The following is a 27258-nucleotide window of genomic DNA, read 5'->3' on the forward strand; positions in this document are numbered from 1 at the left end:
AATGCGTCCCCATAGGATTGGTGCCCCTGAACTACTCAATTGTGCTGCCAAACAACTTTTCTTCAAAATAAAAGCTTTAAAGGGATAGTTCAGATTTTTTCAAGGGGAGGTTGCATGAGGTGCTTATCCATACTCAGTGTATTACCTACAGTAGATGGCGGCCAGCACGCCCCAGTTTGGAGAAGCAGACAGGAATACTAACATGGAAGCTAAGCAATGTACTACTGTGGAGGGGGGCAGCAGGAAAATGTATGATAGCCACCTAAAAACAGTCCCACTGTAAAAAAGATCAATAACAGGTAAGTTTATGCTGTATCAGACAGCTCTTTCTGACAGGGAAGTGAAACTGAAACGTGACTATTCTGTTTGTAAAATGGCCAGACTCCACTGACAAAAACAGTAATTTTACCTCACAGAACAGGAGTAACTGGTTTACCACTGCCTCAGTTGGTTAGTTAGTTTGTGTTATTATGTGACTTTGGTAAATCTGAACTAACTTTAGAGTACCAGAGTTATACAATAACAAACAAATTAACTGGTCAAGGCAGTGGAAGACCAGCAGCTCCCCTGTTTTGCGAGGTAAAATTACAGTTTTTGTTAAAGGAGTATGGCTTTGAAGAGAACATAGATAAGTTTTAGTTTCAGTTCACTCCCCCATCAAAGAAGGCTCTCTGAAGGCAAGGTAAAGCAGTGAATATATGCTAAAAGTAGTACACACTTCAACTGATATTGTTTTTTTTAGGTTGTTAAAATCGTTTTCCTGTTGCCCCTGTCCACAGCAGTACATTACTCCTTTTCCGTGGGAGTACACCTGTTTGCTTCTCCAAACTCACAACATTCTGACTGCCATCCACTGTATGTAATACACTGACTATGGATAGCTACCTCATTCAACCCCACTTAAAAAAAATCCAGATTTTTATTATTAAGTCAGAGCAATCATTTCAGTTAATATTCTCGGAGGTTTGGCTGTGCAACATTTTGTTATCTTCACATCCCTGACACATATTTTATGGGATAACAGATTGTTAATATAATTTGCATGGATGCATTATAAATTTAGGAGAGCAAATGATTAACTTGAAGGGAGTAGTTATTAATTCAAGGGCATACATCCCTCATTTGTACTTATGAATGTCAGCATCTTTAACCCTTCTACCTGCCAGGCTATATAGATGAATAAAGATGTGATTTTTCTCTCCGTGCTGTTGCTCCTGTGAGCATTTTCCCATAAAAGTGCGGCTATGAATACTATCTTGTGACGCTTCTTTTTTTAGAAACAAGAAAACATCTTTGATCACACGATGGATGTATGTTTCAGGGCAATTTTGAGATTCCAGTTATGAAATCGTTCTTTTATCCTGCTTCCTGTCTCTGGTAATTGCGGAATGCTAAGAGATGACCTCGGGGTCAGTAATGACCAATTGGCAATTAGAGTGACTTTACAGTTGCAGGGAGACAGGAAGAGTCAAGGGTCAAACTCTGACCGGATGGCGTGTGCATGTGTGCATATCATTATCTGTATGTGTGTGTGTACGTGTGTGTGTGTGTGTCAGAGTATTACTGGGGGCAGGGGTAATGAATTTAGAGCCACGTGTTCAGCTGACTAGCACGTTAAGCACTGATTGCCTTGTGACAGAGCATATGATTAGTGTATTGACATAGCGTTGTGTAATGAAACCAGGCAGAGCTCACAGCAGGAGCTAGACGGTGTGGCTAACTGCCGCCTTGCAGATCCTTCTGCCCATCTTTCTGTTCCATTAACACCTGCTGATTGTGACGGTGTGTTTATTACCCATCGGGCCCGTGGGATTTCTCAGCGCAAACTGCTGCGAAGAGTCGACTGCTCAGTTTGCAGCCTACTTTTCTCTGCGTGCTCATTTCTGCATATCAGCATGAGACAGTTACCATGGTCTATTGTTGCTCCCTTGTTTGTTTATTTGTTTAAAGGGAAGCTACAGAGACTTATTATGATTTACTCACTGTGATGATACATGAACAGAAGAGTATAGAAGACCTTGGAGACACAACAGGTTGGTATAGATTCAGAGACTTCCAAGGTGGCACAAAGGCAGACGGGCAAGCTGTTTCAGGGGCAGGCAGACAGCTGTTTGCTGGAATGTGGCCCTGGAGGAGTGTCAGGAGGAAGTGGTTTTATGGCCGTCCATCGCCGCCCTGCAGCTGCTGCCCAGGTGAGTGTTTGCGCAGTAATGACTGTGATTGTGCAGGTGGAATCCTCCTGTAATTGTGGCAGCAGGGCCATTTAGCCTCTGTTCTCCTGCACACACACAAGACCCTGCCTTTGTGTCAGCGACGCTCACTCTGCCCTTCATCCCCCAGGCTGCTGTGAGTAACCATAGAAACAAGTCATTAGCTTGTGGGAATAAAATGTGACCGATTTTTTTTTTCTTTAAAAAGTGGAGATTGGAAATCAGGAAGTTGAAATAGCCCTCTCCACTCCACTGGTCTATAATTTAGTCTCTACAATAATGAGCAATGCGTGGTGCAAAGTGGAAACACTGCAGGGTCACGAGTGCTTGTTCTTGTTCTGAATAACACATGTCGGATGCCTTGCTGAAGTCCATTGTCCGATCAGTTTATTGTTTGATTGTTTATGAAGTTCCCATGAGAAACTAGGCAACTGAGTCCATCCTGTTTGTAAAGACAGTGGTGATGCTAGCATGTGGTGCCAGGAGAAATACAGTACTGACTTCTTTCACAGCCAGGGTGATCCGTACCAGGGGCTAATACGATATATGGTATAGTTAAGATGCAAAATCTGGCATTAGGGCCTCTCATAGCTTGCATTAGGGGCCCAATGTAACTACCCCATGCCACTGATCCACACTGAGACAAAGCAGGCCAGTGCTGTTTTTGGTTGGCTGCACTATGATTGACAGCAGGGATCTCTTGTCACTGACAAATAGGCAGGACAGATTATGTGGAGCGAGGGGTCTGCTGAGCACGGTGGATCTGGCCCACATGGCAGGGGGATAAAGATACAGAGCAGGATGCTGGCTGCATGCCTGGGACCAATGTGCTTGTAAATGTTGTCATTCAGAAGGCATGCTCGGGCTGATGCTGAATTCTGACAGCATCGGAGGCAGGAGGTCTGTACCTGCGGAGAGGAATATTGGATTCACTACCATGGGAGTCAAGTAAGTTATGTTGTACACAGACAACATTGAGCTCACTTAGAAGTGTGATGCTCTTGTTGTGCGTGTTTGTATTACACGTGCAGCTAAATGTATGTTTATGTGACAGTTTTTGATTTTGCCTGTTGAGCTGCATTGTCTTTCCTCTCTCTGTCTTTATCTTTCTTTCCGTGTCGCTCTCTCCTTTCCGCTCTGTGGAATGTGCAGTTTTGTGCAGTTGGAGTTGGACTGTCTGCTCCCTGGAGGTGAGAGGGTAATGGTTTTGTTGTCAAGCTGCAGCGAGATGGATTCCTCCACCAAAGCGAGAGTGTGAGCAGAATGTATAGCGTGGCGGAAAACATACAGCTGAAATGCTGGCTCCATTTTGAGGAAACAGCCACGGTGGAGCTGAAATGTTAATGCTACCTCTACCTCCGGAGCCTGACAAATGAGAATTGATTCATATCAATCTGTTGAATCTGAGCAACACATGCCCAGGGCAGCGAATGGCTCATCAGAAGTATTGAGTGGGTGGTAGTTGGGATGGTTGAGCTGCTCGGTGGTATTTGTCTTTGTTTACTGTTGGATAAAACACCAGCTGGCATTTTCCTGCCATAATCAGGCTGATGGGACTAATGGCTGCCTCCGTGCAGCGGCAGACACAGCGGCAGCACCAGCTGAGGCCGTGAAGGGGCTGTAGCCTGTAGATAAGCCCAGGTGTGAATCTATCCAAGGCCTGTCAGGCACCGTCAAGGCTGAGGTGTTGATGGGGATCCAGCCTGGCCTTGCAGCCTCGGGGATCTACAGCAGGTAGATACATCCCACTACCCTCATGCGCCTTCTCATCCTCCCTGTGACTCATAATCCTCCATGATTCTCACGTAACAAACATTGTTTTCTGATATAGAGATACAGATCTAATCTTTACTGTGTCAAATGTTGTTACAGAAAAGACCATGACTCTTATATATTGCATGCTGCACAGGAGTATAGACTGAAGTTCTTATTTGGATTCTGTATGCTGCTCTTCATATAATCAGAAGAATTTGCTGCGGACTTGCTGTGGCGGATTCCCTTGACTCTTTCTGTGTCACTTCCCGGGGATATGATAACATGGTGTGATAGTGATGTGCCCATTGCAGCACCAGGGTGATGGGCACTGTTGTGGCAGGCAGTGTAGAATCACTTGTGCCTGTCATCATGAATGGCAAACAGCTCCAGTGATCGAGAAAAGAAAAGCTGAGCGTTTGTCTCAGCCTGCGTGAGGGATAACCCCCAGTGCCCTTTCCCCTGTTCCCCCAAATAAATCCCTGAGTCAGGAAGTCTGTCTGGCCCACTCATATGGCCTGCAGGGGGGTAGTGGAGGGCAGACTGACAAACAAAGAGATGAAGCGCTGACTCAAGCCTGTGCATTCACCCTGGGTCCACGTGTACTAAGCCCTGAGGGGAGAGGGGAAAGCACTGCCATCCACTCCTGATGGATTCCTTTCATCAGTGGAGAAATGAGAGGATGTGAAGCACAAACCTCTGTCCTGCAGGCTTGTCACCTAACATAGAGCTGCCTTTGTCTCTCAGTATGTTAGTGTGGATGATCAAAAATGTTAGGTTGTGTGTGACAAGTTGAATGTGGGCAGGAGAGATCACGCCCTCCGCAGCAATCCATTTCCAGCTCTGTTTGCCTTCCCACGTTGGGCATTCCCCAACTGGATAACGGCTCTGATAGTCGCCCACAGCGGCTTCATGATCGGCACATTGGTGTTTAGTTATTATGCTCGACTCTGCTCAGTTCTCTTTACCCCCATCCTGTTGAATGGATATTATGCATCAGGCCTGTGGGGGCTGAGGGGTACCATCTAAACCTCTTTAGTGTTCCCTCAGTGAAAGGTATCATGCAAATGGAGTCTATTATCTTTGCCATTACAACCGCAGTCACTTCTGCATTGTGGTTGAGACACAGCGTGAGAGTGTTGTGGAATAAGAAAGAGTGAATTGCAATAGCTGGTGGCAGGGAATACGCAAATTTTATGACCTATTGTGAGCAGATGCAGAATAGAGCCTGTGGCCTCTGCTCCCATGAGCTGCCTTTATATGTCTTACAATCCAGAGAAACAAAGATTGCTCTTGGTGGGGCTTCTCTGCACCTCAGTGCTTAGCTTCACCGTGGCCTTCTATTCAACATGAATAACTAATAGCTGCCTAATCAGAGGTTGTAGTTGATTTCCCCAAACGCTCGTGCTTAATTTTTTCAGACACACACGCAGCACCCCTATCTTTATGTTAGTCAGTGGGTAGGGCCCAGCTTTTTACAGATGGAGCTCAGATTACCACTGAGGATAAGGCCATTGTCAAAACAGGTGGTTTACCTCATCACCCACAGCCTCAATTGTTGAAATGTTTCACCATCATCACATCGCCTTTCTTTTTTTTAACCTCCATCAAGGGGTAGTTGGTTGCTGGGGGGTTGAAGTAGTTCAGACAGCCAAATGGCAACTGTGTGGAATTAAAACTAAGGAACTGTGGGACTGACGAGATGAGATGATGAAAAATCTTGTATGTTGTTGGGTTCATTATCTACAAATGGATAAAATTAACATTTGGCTTCACTGTAGATTGATGCATCTAATACAAGTTTGAGTTCTTTCTTCTTAACATGTCAGCAACAACTTCAAGCCCTTTTTACACAGGGGTCCTGCAATAGAGCCATAATGAATACCATTCATTAAGCTGGCTTTGTTTTTTGTTTTTTGTTTTTACAAATAAACAAACAACGCCAGCATAATGCATTCCCAGGGTGTGATTTTAGATAGTATGCCAGTGTTATGGAAGCAAAAGTTACAGGCATGATGTTTAACACAACAGCGTTGCCTCTAGTGTGACATTTAGCAGACGCATCAGCAGTTTTTTAAACAATAAAAACAGCATAACATGGCAATAACAATCATTTATCATCCCTGTTTTGTTTTTTTCAAGATATTTTTTTGGGGGGGCTTTTTAGCCTTTAATGGATAGGATAGACAAGTGTGAAAGGGGGAGAGAGAGAGAGGGAGTGACATGCAGCCAAGGGCCACAGGCTGGAGTCAAACCCGGGCCGCTTCGGCAACAGCCTTGTACATGGGGCGCCTGCTCTACCACTAAGCCACCGACACCCCATTTATCATCCCTGTTATATGGTGGCTGATCTCGTCCTCTGCTTGGAGGGTATTAAGGCCCTTCCCCAGTTTGCAGACATTTTCAGTTGCTGCTTTTCTTCTTTGAGTTAGCTGCTAACTGCTATAAGCTGCTTTTTAAATGTCCATCATCAAAACATCACACTAGTCTACATGATCCCGTCTGAGCACGCGCGTGTCTTAGGACAGCAAAGGCATGACCTGCCCTGTTCTCCCTCTGTTTGGCGAGCACTTGTTGCCTTCGTTGGTTGGGTGGGTTAGGGTTAGGCAAGAGGAGTAGGGCTAGGGTAAGAATGTCAGGGTAAGCCACTCAGAGGCAGAGTAGGGCTGATCATTTCTTTGCTATTCAAAGAAATGCAAATTTTCTGCCTGTCCTGCTGGCTGTCTTTTGTACACAGATATCAATTCAAGGCTGTTAATTTCATTGCACTCAGCCTCCCCCTTTCGCACACGCACCTTTTATACAGATCGACAAGGCAGAATAACCACGCGACTTTCCCACCTTGAACAGGCAGTATAAAGGGCTGTAGTGAAGCAGTCATTGGCAGTGAAAAATCTTAGGCTTCGGGCTGCCTCTAACAATGCTCAATAAATATCAATTAAAAAAGAAAATCCCCAGAGTAAAACCAAGATCTGAATCTCACACATAATATAGTGCAAGTTAAAATGTAAGGCTAAAATATAAATGAAGTAATATAAATTTGTGTAGACTGTATTGCAAATTTATAAGCTGATTGTAAACAGAATGTAATAGGAATATAGTGACTGTATATGCATAATATGAGGTAATATATACAGTATATACAGAGGTGTAAACAGTAAGTTGAAGTATATAAGGGTAAAGTGACAGTTTAAAGGTAGTGTCAAAGTGATGAGCTCAGAGCTCAGGGGTTTAACAGTCTTGTGGCCTGAGGGATGAAGCTGTCGCTGAGCTTGGTGGTGCGGGACCGGATGCTGTAGTACCGTCTGCCAGATGACAGCAAGCAGAACAGTTTGTGGTTGGGGTTTGATTGGGCTCTGTGATTATCCTGTTGGCCTTCTTCCTACACTGCTGGGCGTATGACAATAAAACAAAATAAAAAAAGAAAAAGAGCAAAGTTGAGGAGCTCAGCAAGCATGCTATGCTTGTTACTTGTTACATAATGATCCACATTAAACGCAAGGGAAAACATAATAGCGCTTTTAGCAGCCTACGTATTCCACATTACATTTGCAGGAAAATGTACTTCTTAGTGGAGAATTAGTCAAGATTAAGAGTCATTGTGTAGAATATTGTGCCCTCAACCTTTTCTTTTTGGACCCGTGAGAAACCGTACTGTGTCGAAGTTAAAGTAGCAAGTATGATTGATCCCCTCTGTGTTTCCGTTGCTGCTTTCCTCATGCACAACGTCTTGAATGGAGAGGATTATAGCCTGTAATCGGTTCACGACCCAGCACGTGAGAGCCAGCTGCAGTGTGCTAAAAATCCCATTATCCCCATACGCTCTATGTGGCCCAGTGAGTGTTGCTGTGTGTTATTCCTGTGGTTGACTTTATGAGTGTGTGATACAGGATAAACTGCTTATCTTGAATAATGTGGTTGTAGTCACTCACGTCTTAACGGCTGTTCTCAGGGACACATTTCTGCGTGCAGTTAGATTGGTATTCCCGTTTTCTTTATACATCTGTGGTGTGCCTATTGATCCAAATGATCTTTTTTTTCCTTCCATCTAAAGACATGTCACTGTCTGCTATCATGGCCATCTCCCTGCCCATACAGCTCATTTCACCTGACTTGGACGCCCTCTAGTTTTTGTTAGCTTGCCTATTGACTTGAATATAGATGAAAGATTAAGAAACACATGTTAGAACTCCCCTCCCCCTGCGTTCTGTCTCTCCGGACGGCCCACTGATTAATCACTCCCAAATGTTCTCAGCAGCCTGCGGGCCTGTTTGTTGTGATAGCCTCTGTGTGGAGAAGTGCAAATAAATAATCGCTAGGTGTCTTATCCTGGCAGCAAGTGATTAATGAAGTAGAGAAGTGGAGCAGAAGTATGCTGGCTTTCTTCCTCTCTGTCTGTCTCTCCCACACTCATCACTCTCTTAAGTTATTCTCCATGCAGATATAGTGGTATGTATTAATCTAAGAGGACATTATATTTCATCAGGGGGGCATTCCATGTTGCTAATAGTCTTCATTTGTCTCTTGTATATCAAATATCCCGTCTCCGCCGGGTGCTGAGCTGGAGGGAAGATGGGCGATGTCAGTCAGGGATGACTTGTGGAGGGTTCTTCTCTGCGTGCCCTGAGCTGAACAGCCTTCCTGAGGTTTTCAAGGCGAGGCGTGGGTGGGATGGCGGGTGAATCGGAGTTCAACATGCGCATTGAGAGTGTGAAGTTATTCCAGTTATTGCAGCCTTGGAGAGAGGAGCATAGCAGAATACCTGGAGCAGTGTCTGAGGAGCCGAGCGAAAATGCACTGGAAGAGATGAAAGCAGCTGTTAATCTTTGTCAGCAGTGCCAGGGGTGGGGAGGCTGCAGTCTGCAGAGCAGGGAAGAACATGTCTTCATTATCATCTGTCACCCATCAGCTGAAAAAGTGAATTTTCTTCTGAGACTTTTTATTTTTTGCTGCCTGAATCAAATTTGACGTAATAGCTGAGCATTTCCCCCGCCGAAGCTGCAGTTTTCTGGATGCCCCTTACAAATAAGTTAGGGTCAATTGCTAGAGATTTTCCTTCGAGGACCTTTTGACTCTCATTGCAGGTATCTCCGATTCTTTCCTCCAGGGGCCTTAAATTTGCCCCTTTATCTCATTGACTGACAAATAGATCCTGTCGAGCTAATGCCATGTGCTTTGTTCACCCCTCCATGGCCTTGTGTCCAAGCTAGTTAAGACCATATTAGCAAGATGTGAACCTGAATGCTCGGAACAACAATAAAATGAACTGTAAATAGAATTACAGCCTCTGACTTTCGCGCTTAAATTTCCTTCCTTTTCTTGTCTTAAGCCCTCCTTAAGCTCCTAACTTGGCAAGAGAGCTTTGTGGCCTTTCAGTGTGGGGATTGGGGGGGGCGACTGTGTAGGGTGTCTGGAGACGCAGTGCTTTATAGGCAGAGCATTAAACACAAAATCACCAGATGTCAGTGTAACCACAAGAAGGGTTTGTCACACACTCCTGGAGCGTTACTGCACCAAAAATATTCCTACCGCCATCATTAAGGGTTTAACCTTGGCACAGAGGACCGTGTTTGCGCAGTCCTTTGGGAAGTGAGAATGTGTTGGCTTTTCTTCTTAATCTGATGTCCAAAGACAAAAGATTAATCTGCTTTACATAGTTCCTTTGATATTTCACGTTAAAATCAGAATAAATGCATGAAGAAGTTGTTTTTACCTCTGTGTTGATTCAAGGCAGCGCTTAAATCTACTGTTGCTTACTCTGATGTACTGTAGCGCCCAACCAGGCTTTCGTGAATATTGATGAGTTTTTTCACTTTTTGGCGCCAACTGTTCCATTTATTCTTGGCCGACTGGGGATTCCCATCTTTGGGAATAAAGCAATTCCAAGCTGGCTGTGGCACAGCCCCAACGATCATTTTTCCCTGTTTCTTTCTCAGGCAGAAAATGATTTACCTCCTCATGGACAGCGCCTCACTGGCACAGAGCCAGGCCCACTGATCGAAGGGAGGACTTGGCTGTACACCCTGCTGCTCCTTCTCTTTCTGTCTTTCTTCCTCCTTCCTCTTCCTCTATTTGGAGATTCCTTCTTCTATTCCATCTCAGTGATCTCTAATTTATTATTTTTCATCGCTTCTGCGCTGCTTTCTTCCCCATTCCCCACTTGCACTCCCTTTCTTTCTTCCCCTGTGTTTCAAATGATCCCCTGTTATTCAAGCTATTCTCCAGAGGATGCACTAATCCCTCCTTTTCCAGCTCAGTCCACAGACCGTTTCAAAAGAGTTCTGAGGAGACCATGACAGAACAGGTTTACAATTTAGGATTTTATTTGCGCAAAGCTGCGTGTTCCTCTCTCGCTCTGACAGAAGAGCTCTTTGAATCTGCATTATGACATGAATATGATAAGTTAGTTGCACAAGGCGACATCAGTTTTTGTGGGGAATGTTTTCTTTTTTCTATGACAACACATTCTATTGGCAGATGTTACATGAATGCATTTGGCCTTACCTAATTGGCCAGGGACTGGTTCAGTTAAGATGTGCGTGCAGCCTTGGGCTGTCAGCAGTCAGCACACAAATGATGCCCCATTTGGTATTCTGTGTCCAAGGCCAGACACTGTGCAGGAACAAAAGGCCCGTTGAACACCTTGTTGGAACAAAGAGATTTTCTAAAAGGCCTTGGTCCAACATGTTTGGAACGTGCCAATATCCTGATATTGCCCAGCTAACTGGACGTCACATTCATAGCTGTGTGGCTTAGCTGGGATCAGTTTATCTATCTCTGAGGATTTATAGGAAGTGTTTAAATCCTAGCCTGGAGGTGTTTGGCCACTTCCTGCAAACTACTGTTGTGTAAACCGACACAGGAGAGTCGGAGCTCTACCTTCAGACTACCATTAAAACAGCCAACCAGGAGGAAACGCACTGGCAGTCAGTCAAAAGCTTCAGAGCTTTGGATTGATAAGATTCAACTGACAGCCAGATAAGCCTGTTGGTTCTCCCTTCCATTTTAATGTATCTTGGGCTGCCGAAGGAGAGAGGAAACACATTTTTCAAAATGACTGGAAAGATCTGGGTTTTTGTTGATGGTAATCTTAAAGATAAAATAACCACGCTGCACGTTGGGGAGATGTCTGTTTCTGTATGTCCAGGTGGGAGATTTTTTTGGCTGCGTCTGTAAAGTAAAATTGCACATTTTTAGCCACAATTAACATTTGTTGAATCACATTCCAGGATTAATTACTATATTCAGAATGTTTAAGCCTCAGACATTTTTTGTTTTGAGTGATTTAGGATAAGCAAGAGGAAGTGAGAAAAATTAATGTTTATACCAGTGGTCCCTTGATTGCAGGGGGACTTTAGAAAGGAGACATGCTCGTTACCAGACTAAACCCCAGCGCCACACAGGAGCCTCAGCTCAGCTTTGTCGTACATTCAACAGTCTGTGCCTCTGTTATTGTCCCCATGTGCCTAATGCTGTGTCTCAGGTAACCGGAATCCGCATATTTCTTTGGTTATTTTAAGAGCCCACCCTATGTGACCCTCTGAGCTTTTAGTGTTGGGGTAATGCATATATTTATACATGAATGGGCATAAATCTGTGGGATGCTGACACTCACAGCAAACTGTCTTCACTGACCCATTTAGTATCAGCCACAATGGTTGACTCTACGAAAAAGGGTTTTATGGCGAGGAAGCATTCGTCTCATACTTAATGATCGGCATCCTGACCTCACTAGTAAATCTTGTCTGGGTGGGCCTTCTTGCTGCCAGGGCTGGTTGGCAGAGTATGACATCATCTCCCCCTGTCTGTGCGCCACATGGATCTGTGTGTGTGTTCGCAGGCTGATGTCATGGTCGCTTAATCACCACTGAAGCTAAGCGGTTGCTGGGTAAGGCTGCAGTTGACCTGGGACTGTGGCCATAGAGGCCAGCACAGAGATGCAGATTTGGTGTAATCCAAATCAAATTTGGCAAATCATGTAAGCAATGTCTGTCTGCACTGTGGAGGCTAAACATTAGTCTGGTGCTCTTGTTTTGACTGAACTGAAGTCTATATTTCTCTGACTGCTCAGGTGGTGGATTTATATTTCCCTTACACACACCTTTGGGGCACAGGGCTGTTTGATCGTGTCAAGGGCAGCTCATCAATAAGACAGTGTGTACTGATTTTAGCTCTGGGGAGGCTTCCTATTGATTATCTTATGACTCCAAAACAGAGCACCTCACCTGATAGACCAACACACATCCGCCCAATCAATCATAAGCATCTGCTGATATGGCATTTCTGGGCCTGGCATTGTCTCCAGCACACAACAACATCCCAGCAGCTGGCAGCGGAAGTCGCTATGATGTCAGAAAGATGTTAGACTCTTATTTTGGACAGAAGTTAAATTTGGGAATCAGGTTGATATTTTAAATGTCTGACGGCATTAGAATTTCTCATTGTTTGGATGTTAACATTATGACATTTTGGGTCTTGATTTCCATACCTCACGATTAAATGTTGTTATTCTATGTCAGGATGGCATTGGCATGAGACGTTTGGAACACAGTGGATTTTGGTTACTCAACAACTAGGGCTGCCCCCGATTAAGAATTTTCCTAGTCGACCAACAGTTGTCATTTAGGGGTATTAGGCGACTAGTCCCTGCATGTTTACGATGTTAATTCAATTATCAAATTATATATTCTGGGCGGGGCAACACAATGGTTTGAGTTCAAAGTCTGAGAAAGAATAGTATCAGTAACATTGTTAACACTGTGCTACATTACAGAGAAATACAAAACCATACTAATGAACCTTCATTAATATAGGCCTATATTTTATCTACAAGTGCACGTCACACACTGAGTGAGCCGCCTGTTAATGACGCTGTGGGCTAATGGACATGTAGCTACTTCCATGTTTCAGATGATACGTCATGTTTGTAGTCGACAAATGAAGATGAGTTTACATATCACCTTGGGTTCATCCTTCACCTTCTCAAAATGATCCCACACTTTGGATTTCCTGTCTGACATGTTAATAACTAGCCTGTGGAATAACCGCAGGTACCAGCCCTGGAAATTAACATGACTCCTGTCTGACTGCTGAGCATGGCCACTTCCTGTGTCTGTCCTTTCATATTAGATTCCCACATAGTCCAGTCATATAGGTTTTGTTTTATTTTCACAAGGCGCAGCTCCTAATACAGTTTTACAATTGTTTTTGGGTTTTTTTCTGCAACAAAGCAACCAATGAAATCTTGCCGACTAATGATCTTTCTGCTTGACTAACGTTTGGTCAACTATTAGGGGGCAGCCCTATTAACAACCCAACTTAAAACCAATAAAATATCCGCGTCATTTGGCAGTAGCTCAGTCAGTGGAGACTTGTTCACCTTCTGGGCACTGCCGACATGCCCTTTATCAAGGCACTGAACCCCCAAATAGCTCCAGGGGCGAAGTTCATGGCTGACCCTGCACTACCCTCTTGTTGCATATATGTGCTGTGTGTTTAGGAGGATTTGTGAAAGGACATATTTCAACTGCCAGTTGCCTGAAAAATTGTGTACCTGATGTAACAACCTAAATGCAAACATGGTTGACAACATGGTTGTCTGGGATGGTTTCCCGCACCTATATCCGCTCTAGAAATCTCACAAATGCCTCTACTGCTGAGTCCAGGATAAATTCTGAAAGTCTCCAGCAGCTAGCGAGCCTGACTCATTGTGCTGTAGTCATTATCATTGCATGGTGTTGAGGCTGGCAGCAGCCCAGTATTCCCATCTCCATTCATGAAGCGCTATGCCGACCTGCTAATCAGCAGCAGTGTGAGGCAAACTAGCTGTGGGGGGGTAAAGCAGTCTGATATCAGACCCACTGATCTGATCCCTGCATGAATGGCCAGAGCGGCCTTATCTTGTCTGCAGAGGGAAAAAAAAGGAGAATCACAAAAAGGAAATGTCAAGGATAGTAAACGTGGCAAACATGGTAATTAGCCACAAAAAGGGAGCTACCTAAAGAGGTGTATAGCTTGGGAACAGAGACAAATGTGCACAAACAAGCTAATGGATGCGCTAGCTAATGATTCTCTGGGGCAGAGGAATTTCTCTTGTTAATTTGACAAAGCTTGAAAGCAGGGCTGGAGCGATTATTGACAGCAGGCCAAAGTGAAGCTTTGAAAACAGCGGGCAGTCACAGCTTCCCTGCTCTCTCTGTTCTCTAGTCATTGACCTCCTCTCCTCCTCACTCACTGTCACTCCCTTTATAGGTAAGGACGAAATCTAGATGTCCTTTCCCGAACAAAGGCACCAGGAGACCTTTTATTCCAAACGATCCTTGATTTTACATCTGTCTTGCTTTGGCTCATTTATATATATTACAATCATTATCTGTCCCTGAGGTCTGTTCATAAGGAGACAGTGATGGAGCAGAGAGGCTATCAGGACTCTTCCAACTGTGGCTGTTCCATAATATTACGTCATTTTGATATATAACTCTTGAAATCTAAGGGTAGCAGCAGTGAGAGAATAATGACTGGTTGTACTGTCAGGGTGACCACATTAGTATTGTCTCCTACTCATTGACTGTTGCCAGTCATGATTCAAATGGATTCAGTGTAAAAGTAGCAAGTGGCAAAGCTTCAGGAGATGATTCTTGGTCTTTAAAACCAAGCCCACCTCAGGCAAATTAATTCAGACACACCACCGAAAAGCAGAGGTAAGCGTACTGTGGCAAGGAGGAAGATAAAGGTTACGTGATATATCAAACAGCTTCATTACTACAGTGTACTGTGCTCTCCAAATAGGTATGCAGCGGTGGGTTTTCTGCTCTTTTTTGCCTCCAAAATTTAATCCGGCAGAGTTCATATAAGGGGCACTGTGTCAGAGGGAGAGAGGCAGGGAGAGCTCGGTGTGGGTTTGTGTTGAATGTACTTTCATCTGGCAAGTCTCACACCCACTCTGTCTGCCGATATGTTGTAGTAGGCACTCTGCAGCCAAAGCAGCAGCCTTTCAAACAAGGCTGGCTGGTCGGGGGCTGAGAGGGCTTACTGGTAAATTGGCAGCCCAGGGAATACAGGGTACTCTCACCCCAGCGCTCACCCACTCACGCGCTTTCATTCCCCTTTTTACCCTTGACCATTGACTGGCTGCACTGTTTCTCCCTGGCCGGCATAAATCTGCCTTTCTAAGATGTCATCTGTTCATTGTTTGTCCTCCTCTCTCTCTCACTCACTCTCACTCTTTTTTTTTAATCTCTCTCAGCTTTCCGATTGAGTCAGAGCATTGCTCATTCAGCCAATCCATCTTTCTACTCTTAAGTATATCCTTCCTTATCTGTGTGTCACTCCTTATGATTAATAACACTCTCATTCATCTGGCTAATTACATCCTTCAACAAAGGCAAAACAAAACACAAATGTGCACGAGTGTACACTCACTAGCCGCACGAACACACACACCCTCGTGCTCATGCATGCATGCACAGGAGGCATACTAACCAAATCTGTTTGAAGTGTGGGACCCTAAAAGAAGAGAAGGCTCCTGTATGCATTAAGTATTCATGTGACGTGTGGTGGGGGCCATACATGTGTGTGTGTGCTGGGGTTTGTGTGAGACAGTGTATGTGTGTGTGTGTGTGTGTGTGTGGGTTGAGAGAGAAAGAGAATACTCGCAAATTGCGCCGCGAGCAGCCAGCAATCGAGCGCTGACACCTCGTCTGGCAGTCGGAGGGAAAAGGGGCTGGGCCAAGGAAAGAAAGAGAGAGAGTGAGGGAGAGGAGGGCGGCAGGGAGAGAGGAGGGAGTGTGTGTGTGTGAGAGAGAGAGAGAGAAAGAGGGAGAGAGTGAGGGAGAGACACGGCAGGACAGCTGCCAGCATTTCTCCGATAGCAGGAGAAGGACCGAGAGGCGGAACAGGAGTAGGAATTCTCCTCATTCTCAGCCACCCGAGGAAATCTTCCAGCCCAGCCAAGCGTGCTGATTCTCTGCCCCTCCTCCTGCCTGTAAGCAGCAGAGACTCTGGGAAGGACCTGGGCATCAGGACCTGCAGCCACTCACAGCAGACACACCACAGTGGATTTACTAAATGAGAGACAACCGTGTAGCCTGTGGGATGAATGCAGAATTGGATGTGAAAGAAGGAGTGGAAAACTGAGTTGGAGAGCAAGCTGTTGCTGTGTTTTTGCATCTCTGAACTGACGCTGAACTTTTTTTTCTCTGGAGAAGAAGCATGGAAAGAGTTGCTTTGGTGGCGTCTGAACAGAGAAGGTGCTCCTTCTCATCCTGACCTCCTCCTTACCTCCTCCTACGAAGCTCTCTGGACTACCTGCGCCCCTCACTGTGAACCTCCTGTGGGGTACTCATCCTGTCTGCCCACTTCCACCCTGCCCCACCTGGCGCTTGTTCCATTTAGTAGCTATGACGCCCACGCCTCCTCCTCCTGGTTCTTCCTCCGCCTCCCCAGCTTCTTACAAACCTCTGTGAAATCAAGTGGAACCTCGATGATTGCGATCGGAGCAAAGAGGACCCCCGTGCCCCCAACTAGTGAGCAGCCCCGCCTCGCTCTGTTCCCGGCGACTGTGCCGGCGTATCGAATGTGCAAGTAATGGAGAACAGTGACAAAACAGACATGGACTGCAAAGTTGAACTTAATCAGTTGTCTGTTTTTTGACTATAAGCATAAACCAGATAATGGATTGGAAAGAGCTGTAAGTACACCATTGCAGCGTTTTCTTTACTGGTGCATGTTGAAACAGACCTGTGGTTCAGTTTGCGTAACACTCATCAAAGCATATGCAGTGTGTGGATATTTAGTACAAACTTAAAAATGACTGATATCAGAGTTTCTCCTGTGAACGTTTAGACCAAGTTGTGCAGGGAAACAGCTTCATTAACATGGAGATTGGGAGTGAACAGGTGGACAAGCTGTTACGGGCAAAGAAATCTGAGCTTCTCCTCACCGCCTATTTTCCATTGACTGATCATGTAGTTGGGCAAGGCAGCGAGAGGGAGGAAGAAGGAGGGCGGGAGAGATAGAGAGAGAAAGTGACAAGCAATTAATTTCCTTGTGTCTGTGTGGCTGTGGTGGAAAAAAAACAGCAGTATCATCCTTTTTTCTCACCTTCCATTGAAGAACACACGTGCACCGGCCATCATTGTGTAGCATGAATTAAACCTCAAGGTTACGAGCTCAGCTTTAGGTTGTGAGTGCTCCTCACTGGTCAAGACAATTATAAATCAGTGTGCTAGGTTTTTTTTCCTCCATGGTGACTCCTGATGCTTGATTTATCTCTTTGCTGAAAGAGGAAAGAGACAGAATGAGGTGAGAGAAAGCGACAGAGGGACAGGGTACATTTATCTTGAATGAATGTGCTGCGGATACCTCTCATAAATGCGCATACACATTCACCAGCCTGCACACACACTCACACATACACACATGTGGTCGCACACAGCCACGTGTTCTCTGGTGTAGTTTCCCCTTTCTTTCTCTCCATCTCACATTCATCTATTCCATCTCATTTTTTTTCAGTCACACGATCCGTCTCGCATGCTATCACACATAGGCAGCTCCCTGGGGAGAGCCCTTCTCCTGTAGCCTTCTTGGATGCAATAATTATTCCATCAGCCGGCAGTGTGTTCCCTGATTGTGCTCTTGGGCTGTCGCTGCAGGGGGCGCACAGTGTAGAGGGGAGTGTTGAGGAGAAGAGGGGGGCCGGTTGTCACTCCGGGACGCAGGGAGAGGGAATGGGGGGTGGGTGTGTTGTGTTTTTGGCAGCAGCCCACCCAGTCCTGTCCGGAGGAGCCCAGAGCAGGACTAATGAGCTAAGGCTGGCCTATTAGGAAACTGCTGCACACCAGGACACACTTGGCTCTGCCCTTTTTTGCTCTTTCACATGCTCTGCTTCTTTTACTTCTCCTAAAACCCCTTGCTCTGCAGATTTCTCATCTTTAATCTCCAAATTTTCTTTCATTCCCCGTGCCACTCTTTCCCTCCGTGTTGACAAGCGCCTCTTTGTCTTCCCTGCATTGCTCTGAAATCCGACTGCTTGAGTGAAAACCGTTTGAGTGCATTTGAATTTCCTCTGAGTATTACTTTCCTCCCTGACCTTGAATTTCCAGCTGAGGGGGATGGTTGTTAGCTGATCCAGGGGTGATGCCATACCTGGAACCACTCAAAGTCTGGCCAGATTCCCTGCAGGCCTTGCAGAGATATTGGTGCTGTCCTTTGAGTTGCAGAAGTTTAGACAGAAAAGAGCACATGTGCCCGACTCAGTTGGCCCTGTGACCAATCCATGTCTCCTCAGTGCTGACTCCAGGAGACAAGAGGCCAGGATGACAGTAGATTTTAATTAGAGGCCTGTCAAAAAGCTGGATTCAGTTACAGCAGAGGGTTCTGTTAGATGCCAGCGCAGCAGAACTGCTCGGGCAGACATTTGTCAAATGAGGCAGAGGAGAGAGTTTACCTGTGCCTCTCAACTGCTGGTATTGGCCAGCCAGTCTAATACAAATGATCAAAACCCCCAACAAACAGTACACGCTCCAGCTTTGACTTAAATAATGGGTGAACATGCTCTGTCATAAATGCTAAGCTTTAGTAATAGGATGATAGGCATGGCTGTATCCCAGAGGGCAGTGTTTCAGCAGTCCTCGCCTGTCATGTCCATGACAATTGTTTTGTGTTTGATCAAGATAAATGCATGCGTTTATTGTGCCTTCCTGCTGTGACAGCCTATATTTGGTCCCTGACAGGCGAAGAGCATCGCGTGGTAATCACTTATCTTATGGATTTGCGGTTTCTGCCTCAAAAAAATCAAGGTGTAAGAGCACTCTACATGCCCTGGTTGAAGTGGAGGGTTGAAGAATTATGTTTCTTGGTAGGGGAGTTTGAGGTGGGAGTTGGAAGAAAAGCAGTTGTAGAGTGTGGAATGGTCGGGAGTGGTAGCACTGTGTAGCTCTCCTGCTGACTATGTTTTCTTTAGGGGAAGTAAAAGGAGCTTGTTGACCTTTATGTTTTAGTTTCAGCCCTGGATATCGAAAGGCTTTGCAGCACACCCTTAAAAGCTCTTGGATGGGTCCCACGCTGGGAGAAAACATCACCTGAGCAAAAATAAAACTGCTTATGTATGAACTTTATGGAAGGGGTTTTTTCCTAAGTTTGGCTTCAACCCCTTTTTCTCTCTTTACAGGGCAGCTCAGAAGCTGAACCTGTCCTCCAAGCGGAAGAAGCACCAGCCCTCACTGCTCCACCCACAGGAGCCCTCCATTTACCCCACCAACTTCAGCGGCATCCTGCAGGTCTCGCCGCCCCCTGCTCCGCCATGCCTGCTACGAGCAGTGTCCAAAGTGAAAGAAAACCCAGGGATGGGAAAGGTGAGAGCAGATGTACATCAGTATACTCAAAGCTGATTGTGTGATTTTAATGCTTTTAAACAGGCTCTGCCCCCATCACCCACATAGACAACCACACACACAAACATACAGTATATACACACAGACCCCTGTTTGAAGGGGGGAATGCAGGGTGGCGACGCACTGGTCCACAGGCAGCATGCCGTCTGGTCCAGTCCACACAGATGAGATAAGCCTCTTGGAATGTCATGAATTCATGCAGTTTGTGAGACCAGCATTCCTCTGTCTGAACACAGAATGGCAGCGAAAACTATAATCCACAAATCTGCAGTCAGGTTTCACAGCAGGATTTCTAATTCCATTTTAGGTGCAGTGTGCAATGATGAAAGTCAGGCTGGCAGCAATAGGATGGTCATTAAACAAAGCTGTACAAACACGTCGCTCTTCCTTTGTGGTTTATTGGGTATTGTTTGACTGAGCTGGCGTCCTGTATTTCTAAAGCAGAAGAAGTCCCCTAACAAGATTAGATCCCACCTGGATAGGAAATGCTCGCTTCTGTTGCCAGGTATCCAGACGGTTGAGATTTTGCCACATATTGTAAATCTCTCATTGACACACGGACTTCATAAAAAAAAACCTGTGTTATTAACAAGCCTCCTCAAGCCCACACCTGAGCTATACTGTACATCTGTGCAGCTAAATGGGCTGGCTTTAAAGGGGAAATCAAGATTTATGACACTGTTCCAAACCTATCAGGCCAGACTTTTAGGTTTTCTTATATAAAGCAAATACATCAATGTGCTTACCTTGATTCTTTGTCCCTGTCTCTTTCACTTGTGGAGTCCTAGTTGCAATAACATTTCCAGTAGCCTCCCCATGATTGATTTTGCCTGCGTCTGTTTTCTATTCAACCTGAGACTTTGGTGAATGTCTCGTTTCCATCAACCGTATGTGGGTCACTTCCACTTTTCCACTTTTGACCTAGACACAGTTCTTTCAAGCATAGACAGTTGAGTGGATGGAGAAATGCCAAGCCTCACTAATGGATTTTGTGGGGGATCAAGGGACAGGGAAACAGGACCATTAGCAGAGAGTCCGAGGTGTGAAAATACTGTAGCCAATCCTCCGTGGCCTCCAGTATCTGATCTCTGCCAACATAAATAAAACTGAGACATTAGCTCGCCTACTAGCCTCCGTCTGGTAGACAGAGACTCAGCAGTCATATGTAGAAGCCCAGTTTAAATGTCATAGCAAATGTAATTTACCCAACATATGCACTCGTCAGTCACGATAACAGCCCCCTGCGGAGCACAAAGAGAGTTTGCACTTGGCCTGCAGAATGCAAGATGAATTCACTCACTGAAAAAAAGGGGTGACGTTGTTTGTTTCAGAGTGCTGGAGCCTGGGTTTACAGCAATATTTATACATTAGTCGTGGGAAAAATGGGCCTTTTGTGTAGGTGTGAAGACGGTGGAGTCCCATGCTGAGTGAAACAGTCCTCTGTCAAAAAGGGAAGGGAGTTTGCTATATTTTAAGGCTTTTATTTCAATGCCTGAGAGGCATCATAGGAACTTTTTCAAGAAGCTTTGAAATGGCTCAGGATTGAGTTCCCTATCACATGTAGGATATAGAGACTGTTCTGTTGATATAATGCTATAGGCGTAACACTAAACACTCAGGGAGCTGGCAGGGACTCAAAAGACTGCTATACATATCCCAAGAGCCGTTTATATCTCCTGTCAGTCATGGATAGATTTCTGCACTGCCTTTGGAGATATACGTAGAGGTGTATTTCTGACCAACAGATTGCAAGGCAATAAAGAGCTGTCAGAATTACAATAGAAGGTGGTTGTAAAAGAGGGTGTCATATAGCCTGACATGCACAAGCATGACCACACCCACACAAACCACATGCAGTACATCTGTACAGCACGGTAGAGGCAAGATAATGGTGAAATTTTTTCTTGCTTGCTTTCAAAGAGCTACCACTAGGACCGTAGTACTTGAGTCCGGTCCATATTTTTTGGAAGTCTTGCACATGTCTTGATCTCATGCCTAGTTGGACTCTGAATAGTTTTGAGTCCCTTTCTCACTGGAAAGGGACTAAAAAAAAAACCCACTAACACCCACTAACATGAGGCATTTGGTCCTGGAACAAATGACTCTTCAGTAGTTACTGGTATTTATCGGCTCTGGCTCTGATCGGCTTCGACTGGCAGTGATGGAAATACAACACCCAGGTAGACCCTTTTGCAAATGCCATGCAAAGACCAGCTGCCACAAAATACTGTTTTGGTTTTTTTTTTCAATCTAAGCAGCGCTTGAGCATCGTCCAAAATTTAGTCAGCACTGAGTTAGGAAGAGAGACTGAATAAGTAAGTGATGCAAAAAAGAAGTAACCACCGTAATATTTTCACAGGCCTCCATGCTGCTTTCTAATGTTTGCTAACCTGTTTTCTGGATTGTTGATGACGTCGAACTTGACACACTCATCGACTGATGACAATGGAAAAGCAGTCTACCATCTATTTTTAACAGGTTTCCCCATATTTTAAAAAAAACTTGCACTCGCGCGCTAATTTTGGTGGGAAAGGGTGTTGGGCTCAGACTCAGCTACTGAGAACTAGTCAGCTTGTTCTTGGCTGCTGATTCGGGATCAGCTGTACAGAATGTTGCCTGATTCTACCAAGACGATGTGTGCAAATGGCTACCCCTCCTCCCGCCTCTTCTTTCTGGAATTGCGCCAATTTCGCAAGAAACGCTAGCTCTGAGCTCAGCACTTCCTGCTAGAGACTGCTAACAGTAACACCACTTACTGCCAGCCACTAGCTAGTTTCCACAGCTAACGTTAGATGGCCAAATGTCCATAAATTCCACCATAATTAAATTTGGTTTCACTAGCCACAAAGAGTTTGTGAGCAGTTCGTTAAAAGAAGGAAGCACAAAGTCAAATGTAAATTTAAGATCAGTCTTGTATATAGACGGATTATTTCTGTCAATCCTAACTTCTTAATCACTATATTAGCAATGAAAAAATACACTACTATTATAGTTTTGAACTGGACTTATTTTTCTCTGGACTCTGTCTTGACTTGGTCTCTACGGCCTTTGGACTTGATCTTGACTCTGACTTGCTGGACTCCATCAAGTTGGTCTTGACTACAGTCCTGGGTGCCACTATTTATAACAGGCAGACTCCTGTAACCACGGCAATAACATTAGACATGAATGGGCTTGTCAGAGCAGTGGTGAATCAACACCCTATGATATAAGTCACCATCTTATTTAGCGTGCAGTGCGGGCATGATAAGCTGTACCATGACCTGTGGAATGCGTTAAGACTGTAAGCTCACTTTATGAATATCAAGCTTCAGAGTGCAACAGGGTGGGTTTCGAGCTTCTTCATGTGGAGCTGCCATTTTCCAGGCATCATAGGGGAGGAGGGAGGGGAGAAGGAGGAAGAGTGAGTAGGCTGGATAGGAGGGGGGCCATATGCTTCTGCACTCCCATGCTGGTGAGCTGCTCCTGGTCCAGAAAAACAACCCTGCTAGAGGGATAATCCCCCAGCGTGGCGCTTCACACACATTAATTTCCACCATTTTCTGCTGTGACTTTCAATATGCACCTTGCTGCCTTTCACTGACACCATTAGGCAATGTGTTGACCCATCCGGTTCACCAGTCAATGTGAGATTGAGTGTTTCCATGGCAACCGTCGATGTCCATCACCTTTGACATAGTGGATGTGATGTTAATGCACAACGCTGAGCCATGCTCTCAGTTTGAATACCTATAACCTATGTTCAGAGAGCCTACAAAACATTTCTTTCCTCTGCCAGTGAACTGTAAGTGAAAGATGTTAAGCTTGGTCTGTATTTTTTCCTTCTCTGTGCTGAACCTGAAAAATGCATTCTTACATCTCTCTGCTGAGTCCGTCTGCACATTTTTTATGAGTTATGCTTTCTCACTTTTTAATCCACCTTTTTTTTCCTTTGTTTTCTGTCTCACTCTGTGATGTAGGTGAAAGTGATGATGCGTATCTGTCCGTCTCTGGAGACTGCAGACTCCTCAGAGTCTCAGTCTTTCTTGAAAGTGGACAGCAGGAAGAAGCAGCTGACCCTCTACGATCCCGCATCCAGCCCACACTCCAGTTCAGGACACAGGAGATCTGCCACTGTGGCCGTCCCAAAGATATTCGCCTTCGATGCTGTTTTTACCCAGGATGCCTCACAAGTAAGGGACAGCGGGAGATATGTACTGTGTGTGTGTTCCGGCATGTGTGTGTTTTATTAAGGTGTCGAGTGGGAATTCAGCCTCTCAAGGGCAAAGGGATGTCTTCATGGCAGGGTGTGGCCAGGGGCTTAGAGGAAAAATGCCTGTCTTGGGTCAGAGGGCATTCTTACCAGTGTGGGCCTAACAGCTGGGCCTTTTAAGCCCTCTGGGGAATGATTTGAATCCACTGCGGTTATATCTAACCTCTCCTTTCATAGAACAGCTATATCTAACCTCGGCCCTCTGCAGCCCAGAGCAGGCATACCCACCGAGATCAAAAGACAAAGGTCAGATACATGTTTACGATATACTAACTTGGGAGGAGACCTGTTTTGCTCTCTCCACAGCTTAAATCTTAGAGAGAGATAGAGACAGAAATCTGAGGTCAAGTATTTGATGCATTTCCCCTGGTGCAGTAAACTGTAAATAGCTAAGAGAGCAGATTAGAGAGTATTGTGTCTCCACAGTGATGAGAGCCTTAGTTTTTCTACCAGACCACCTACTTGGACCAAATATTTTCCTAAGTAAGCTGCTGATAACTAAAGCCTAAATGTTGCTGCTGCAGAGCCGAGGCCAAGCTGCTAGATTGTGCCGCTGAGACAGCACTGCTGGTGGCTAACAGTAACAGCAAGCTGTTCTGCTGTTAGAGGCCTTGTTTGCAGTGTGATGTATGGGGAAAGAGCCTCTGCTGCAGAAGCCTTGCCCCAGAGGACCCATGCTGAAACAGATTGCAAAAATGAGCCACACGTTGCAGCACACACATACACACATAAACGCACGTACTCCTGAGTGATGAAAAATACCGACGCCATTAATGCGATTTGGGTGCAACCGATGCCAAATAACTGTTTAGTTTTATAGGATATCGTTTTGGATTCATTGTTCTCAGTATGCCTGTTTGATGGTATTTCTTGGATGTGGCTGAATTGTAAATTGACTGTGAGGGTCTCTGTGTGATTTTTTTCTTTTACACAGGCTGAGGTGTGCTCAGGGACAGTAGCTGAGGTCATCCAGTCTGTGGTGAACGGTGCAGACGGCTGCATCTTCTGCTTCGGCCAAGTCAAGCTCGGTAAGCTCCTCCACTGGCAAGAGATTAGACGAGAGCCTTTGTTAGCTAAAGAAAACTCTCATTGCTCTTTGTTAGCTGCACTTGATGTCCACAATTGGCTTAGCGGTGCACTGGGGTAAGTCAAGGAATGGGAGATTGGAGGAAAGGAATGGGGAGTGAGTCTAGGAGGGGGGGTGAACTGCTGCATCCAAGCTTCAGGGCTCAGCCTGTAATTAAAATCTTAGTAATTGGCCTGGGCAGTGCTCTTAGGCTGAAGGGCTTGCTCTCTTCTTGCTGCTGTTTCCACCAGGTATAATTCTCCACCGAATTACTGCTTCTGGAATGGGTCCTTGGATTAGCTTTCTTTTTATTTTGCACATACTGGATATTACCTCCAAAGCCCCACATCAACTACTATTAATTTCATTTTCATCAGCAGTTGTTAAACACAATAACCATCAGAAAATAGCCAATGTCAATGTCGATTCGTCTCCCAACGTTCTGCTGGTTCCAGACAGCTTGATGAAAGGAGTAATTTTAGTTTGAACATAAAGTGAGTGTAGCCGCCTTTCAGACACAAGGCAATATTTCCATTTCCATCCCCCTCTCTCTTTCACACATCCCCAGGCAAGACATACACCATGATTGGCAAGGACAGCTCCACTCAGAGCCTAGGCATTGTGCCCTGTGCCATTTCCTGGCTCTTCAAGCTCATCAATGAGCGCAAGGAGAAGACGGGCACACGCTTCTCTGTCCGAGTGTCTGCGGTGGAAATTTTTGGGAAAGATGAGGAGCTGAAGGACTTGCTGTCTGAGGTGTCCACAGGCAGCCTGCAGGAGGGCCAGTCCCCCGGCATCCACCTGAGAGAGGATCCCATCTGTGGCACTCAGGTGAGAAGCCTCTTGAATCCTTCTTTGTTGGCTGATCCTTTCATTCTCTCTGTGGGTTATACAGTCTTAGTCTGTCTGAGTATTGATCTTTTTTCTGTCTATGATCCACCTCTTCCTCTCCAAAAGATGTTTGACTTTTTCTTGTGAGTGCATGTGTGTGTGTATGTGTGTGTGCTTTCTATCTCTCAGGACTTGCCGGTCCGCCTCGCTCTATCCTAGCCGCCTCTCAAATCCTCGCTTTATATTTCCACCAAACCCATCTGTGGTATTGATGGCTTTCTTCTTACCTTTGTATTGACTCTGCTGTCAGCATCCATCAGCATCTATTACCCGTGTGTTAGCGCTAGCCCTCTGCAGCACAATAGAAGTGTTTTTGGGGGGATGGTGGAACACTGTAGGTTTGAAGGCACTCACAGGTGTTGCTGTCAGATGTTGTTTTTGGGGGATCTGCATGGACCCTGACTTCAAAGGCTGTGCTATTCTGTGAAGCGCCTTCTTGCTCTTCCTCTCAATAGCCACGTGTGGGCTTCCTTCATGATGCCCCCCACCTTCTCTCTCTCTTCTGTCTCCTCCTTTTCCCCTCCTGTCGTGCTGTATCTCACCACCACCATCATCACATCCATGGTGAGCGTAGTGCCCCTGCCTCCTGCTCCACAATTACCTCTCCTAATCCTCCTCCCTCTGTGTGCATATCTGCTGTTTTAATCGCCCCCGAGACCCAATCTAATGGGCAAGAAAGTGTACCGGGGTCCAATTAACTGGCTCCCCTCTCTTCTCCGGTATCCTTTTCACATCTGTCCTCTTTCTCAAGCCCTATGTGGTCTCTGTTGCTTGCCCTAACCCTGCTCTCTGTCTCCTCCCGCCCCCACAGCTCCAGAATCAGAGTGAGCTACGTGCCCCGACAGCTGAGAAAGCCGCCCTCTTCCTGGATGCTGCCATTGCCGCACGCAGCACCAGCAGACCTAATGTAGAAGAGGAGGAGCGGCGCAACTCCCACATGCTGTTCACTCTGCACATTTACCAGTACCGCATGGAGAAGAGTGGCAAGGGAGGAAGTTAGTACCATAACATTACCACATCTACAGCTCTGGAAGTGTTCCAACAACTTGTCATTTCACATTTTATGCAATAAACCACTGGTTCTCAGGTTGTTTTATGTCAAAGATTTCCAGAATTATACACATTAGGTTAAGGACCCCTGTTTGATAAGATTTGCTTCAGGAGCCTCCATCTAATACAAATTTGATATGTGTAGACCAGAATTCTATAGCTGTCATATACAGTTGCAGAGATAAACGTGGAGGAAAGGAAACCCATGATCTGAATACTCACTCTTATGACTCTTAATTACATTGGGATCATAATTCCCCATTTTTCTGGGGACTCCTGGAACTCCCTCAAGGGCCCCCTGTGGTCCCTGGACCCCTGGTTGAGAACCACTGCAATAAACTAATGTGGTCATTGTTCAATTTCACAGCACTTTCACACATAGTCTAGCATATGTGTTGAAATGATTTTAACTGCGGTACTATTTATTTGAACACTTTCTCACCTAATTATAGCTATTCAACGGTGACCTCTCTTTCACACTGAATAATCATAAGATGTTTTTGTGTGTGGGCTAGGTGGTAGAAAATTGCACTACAAGAATGAATGGAGCATCAGACAAGTCCCTTATTTTCGATGTTTATGGATGAATTGGTTGTGGCCACTGCAAGAAAGAAATGTGTTTGTATACATGTATTGTGCCTTGGT

At 45.4% G+C, this 27258-nt stretch overlaps 1 protein-coding gene across 2 annotated transcripts in view; it reads left to right on the forward strand.

Annotated features, from left to right (window-relative positions):
• Positions 1-27258, forward strand: part of kif26ab (kinesin family member 26Ab) — a 77796-nt gene that overhangs the window by 41542 nt on the left and 8996 nt on the right. Inside the window, exons 1-6 of one of the 2 annotated variants that reach the window (XM_033642848.2) lie at positions 15833-16650; positions 19132-19315; positions 23314-23526; positions 24541-24634; positions 25241-25503; positions 26375-26558. In XM_033642848.2, coding sequence (XP_033498739.1) covers positions 16634-16650; positions 19132-19315; positions 23314-23526; positions 24541-24634; positions 25241-25503; positions 26375-26558 — 955 coding nt within the window. In that variant the 5' untranslated portion in view covers positions 15833-16633. Of the gene's footprint in view, positions 1-15832; positions 16651-19131; positions 19316-23313; positions 23527-24540; positions 24635-25240; positions 25504-26374; positions 26559-27258 lie in introns of those variants that run through there. The other variant, XM_033642847.2, reaches the window with a different exon arrangement.

Source organism: Epinephelus lanceolatus, chromosome 15 (genome assembly GCF_041903045.1).
Source record: "Epinephelus lanceolatus isolate andai-2023 chromosome 15, ASM4190304v1, whole genome shotgun sequence".
NCBI classification, from domain to species: Eukaryota; Metazoa; Chordata; class Actinopteri; order Perciformes; family Serranidae; genus Epinephelus; species Epinephelus lanceolatus.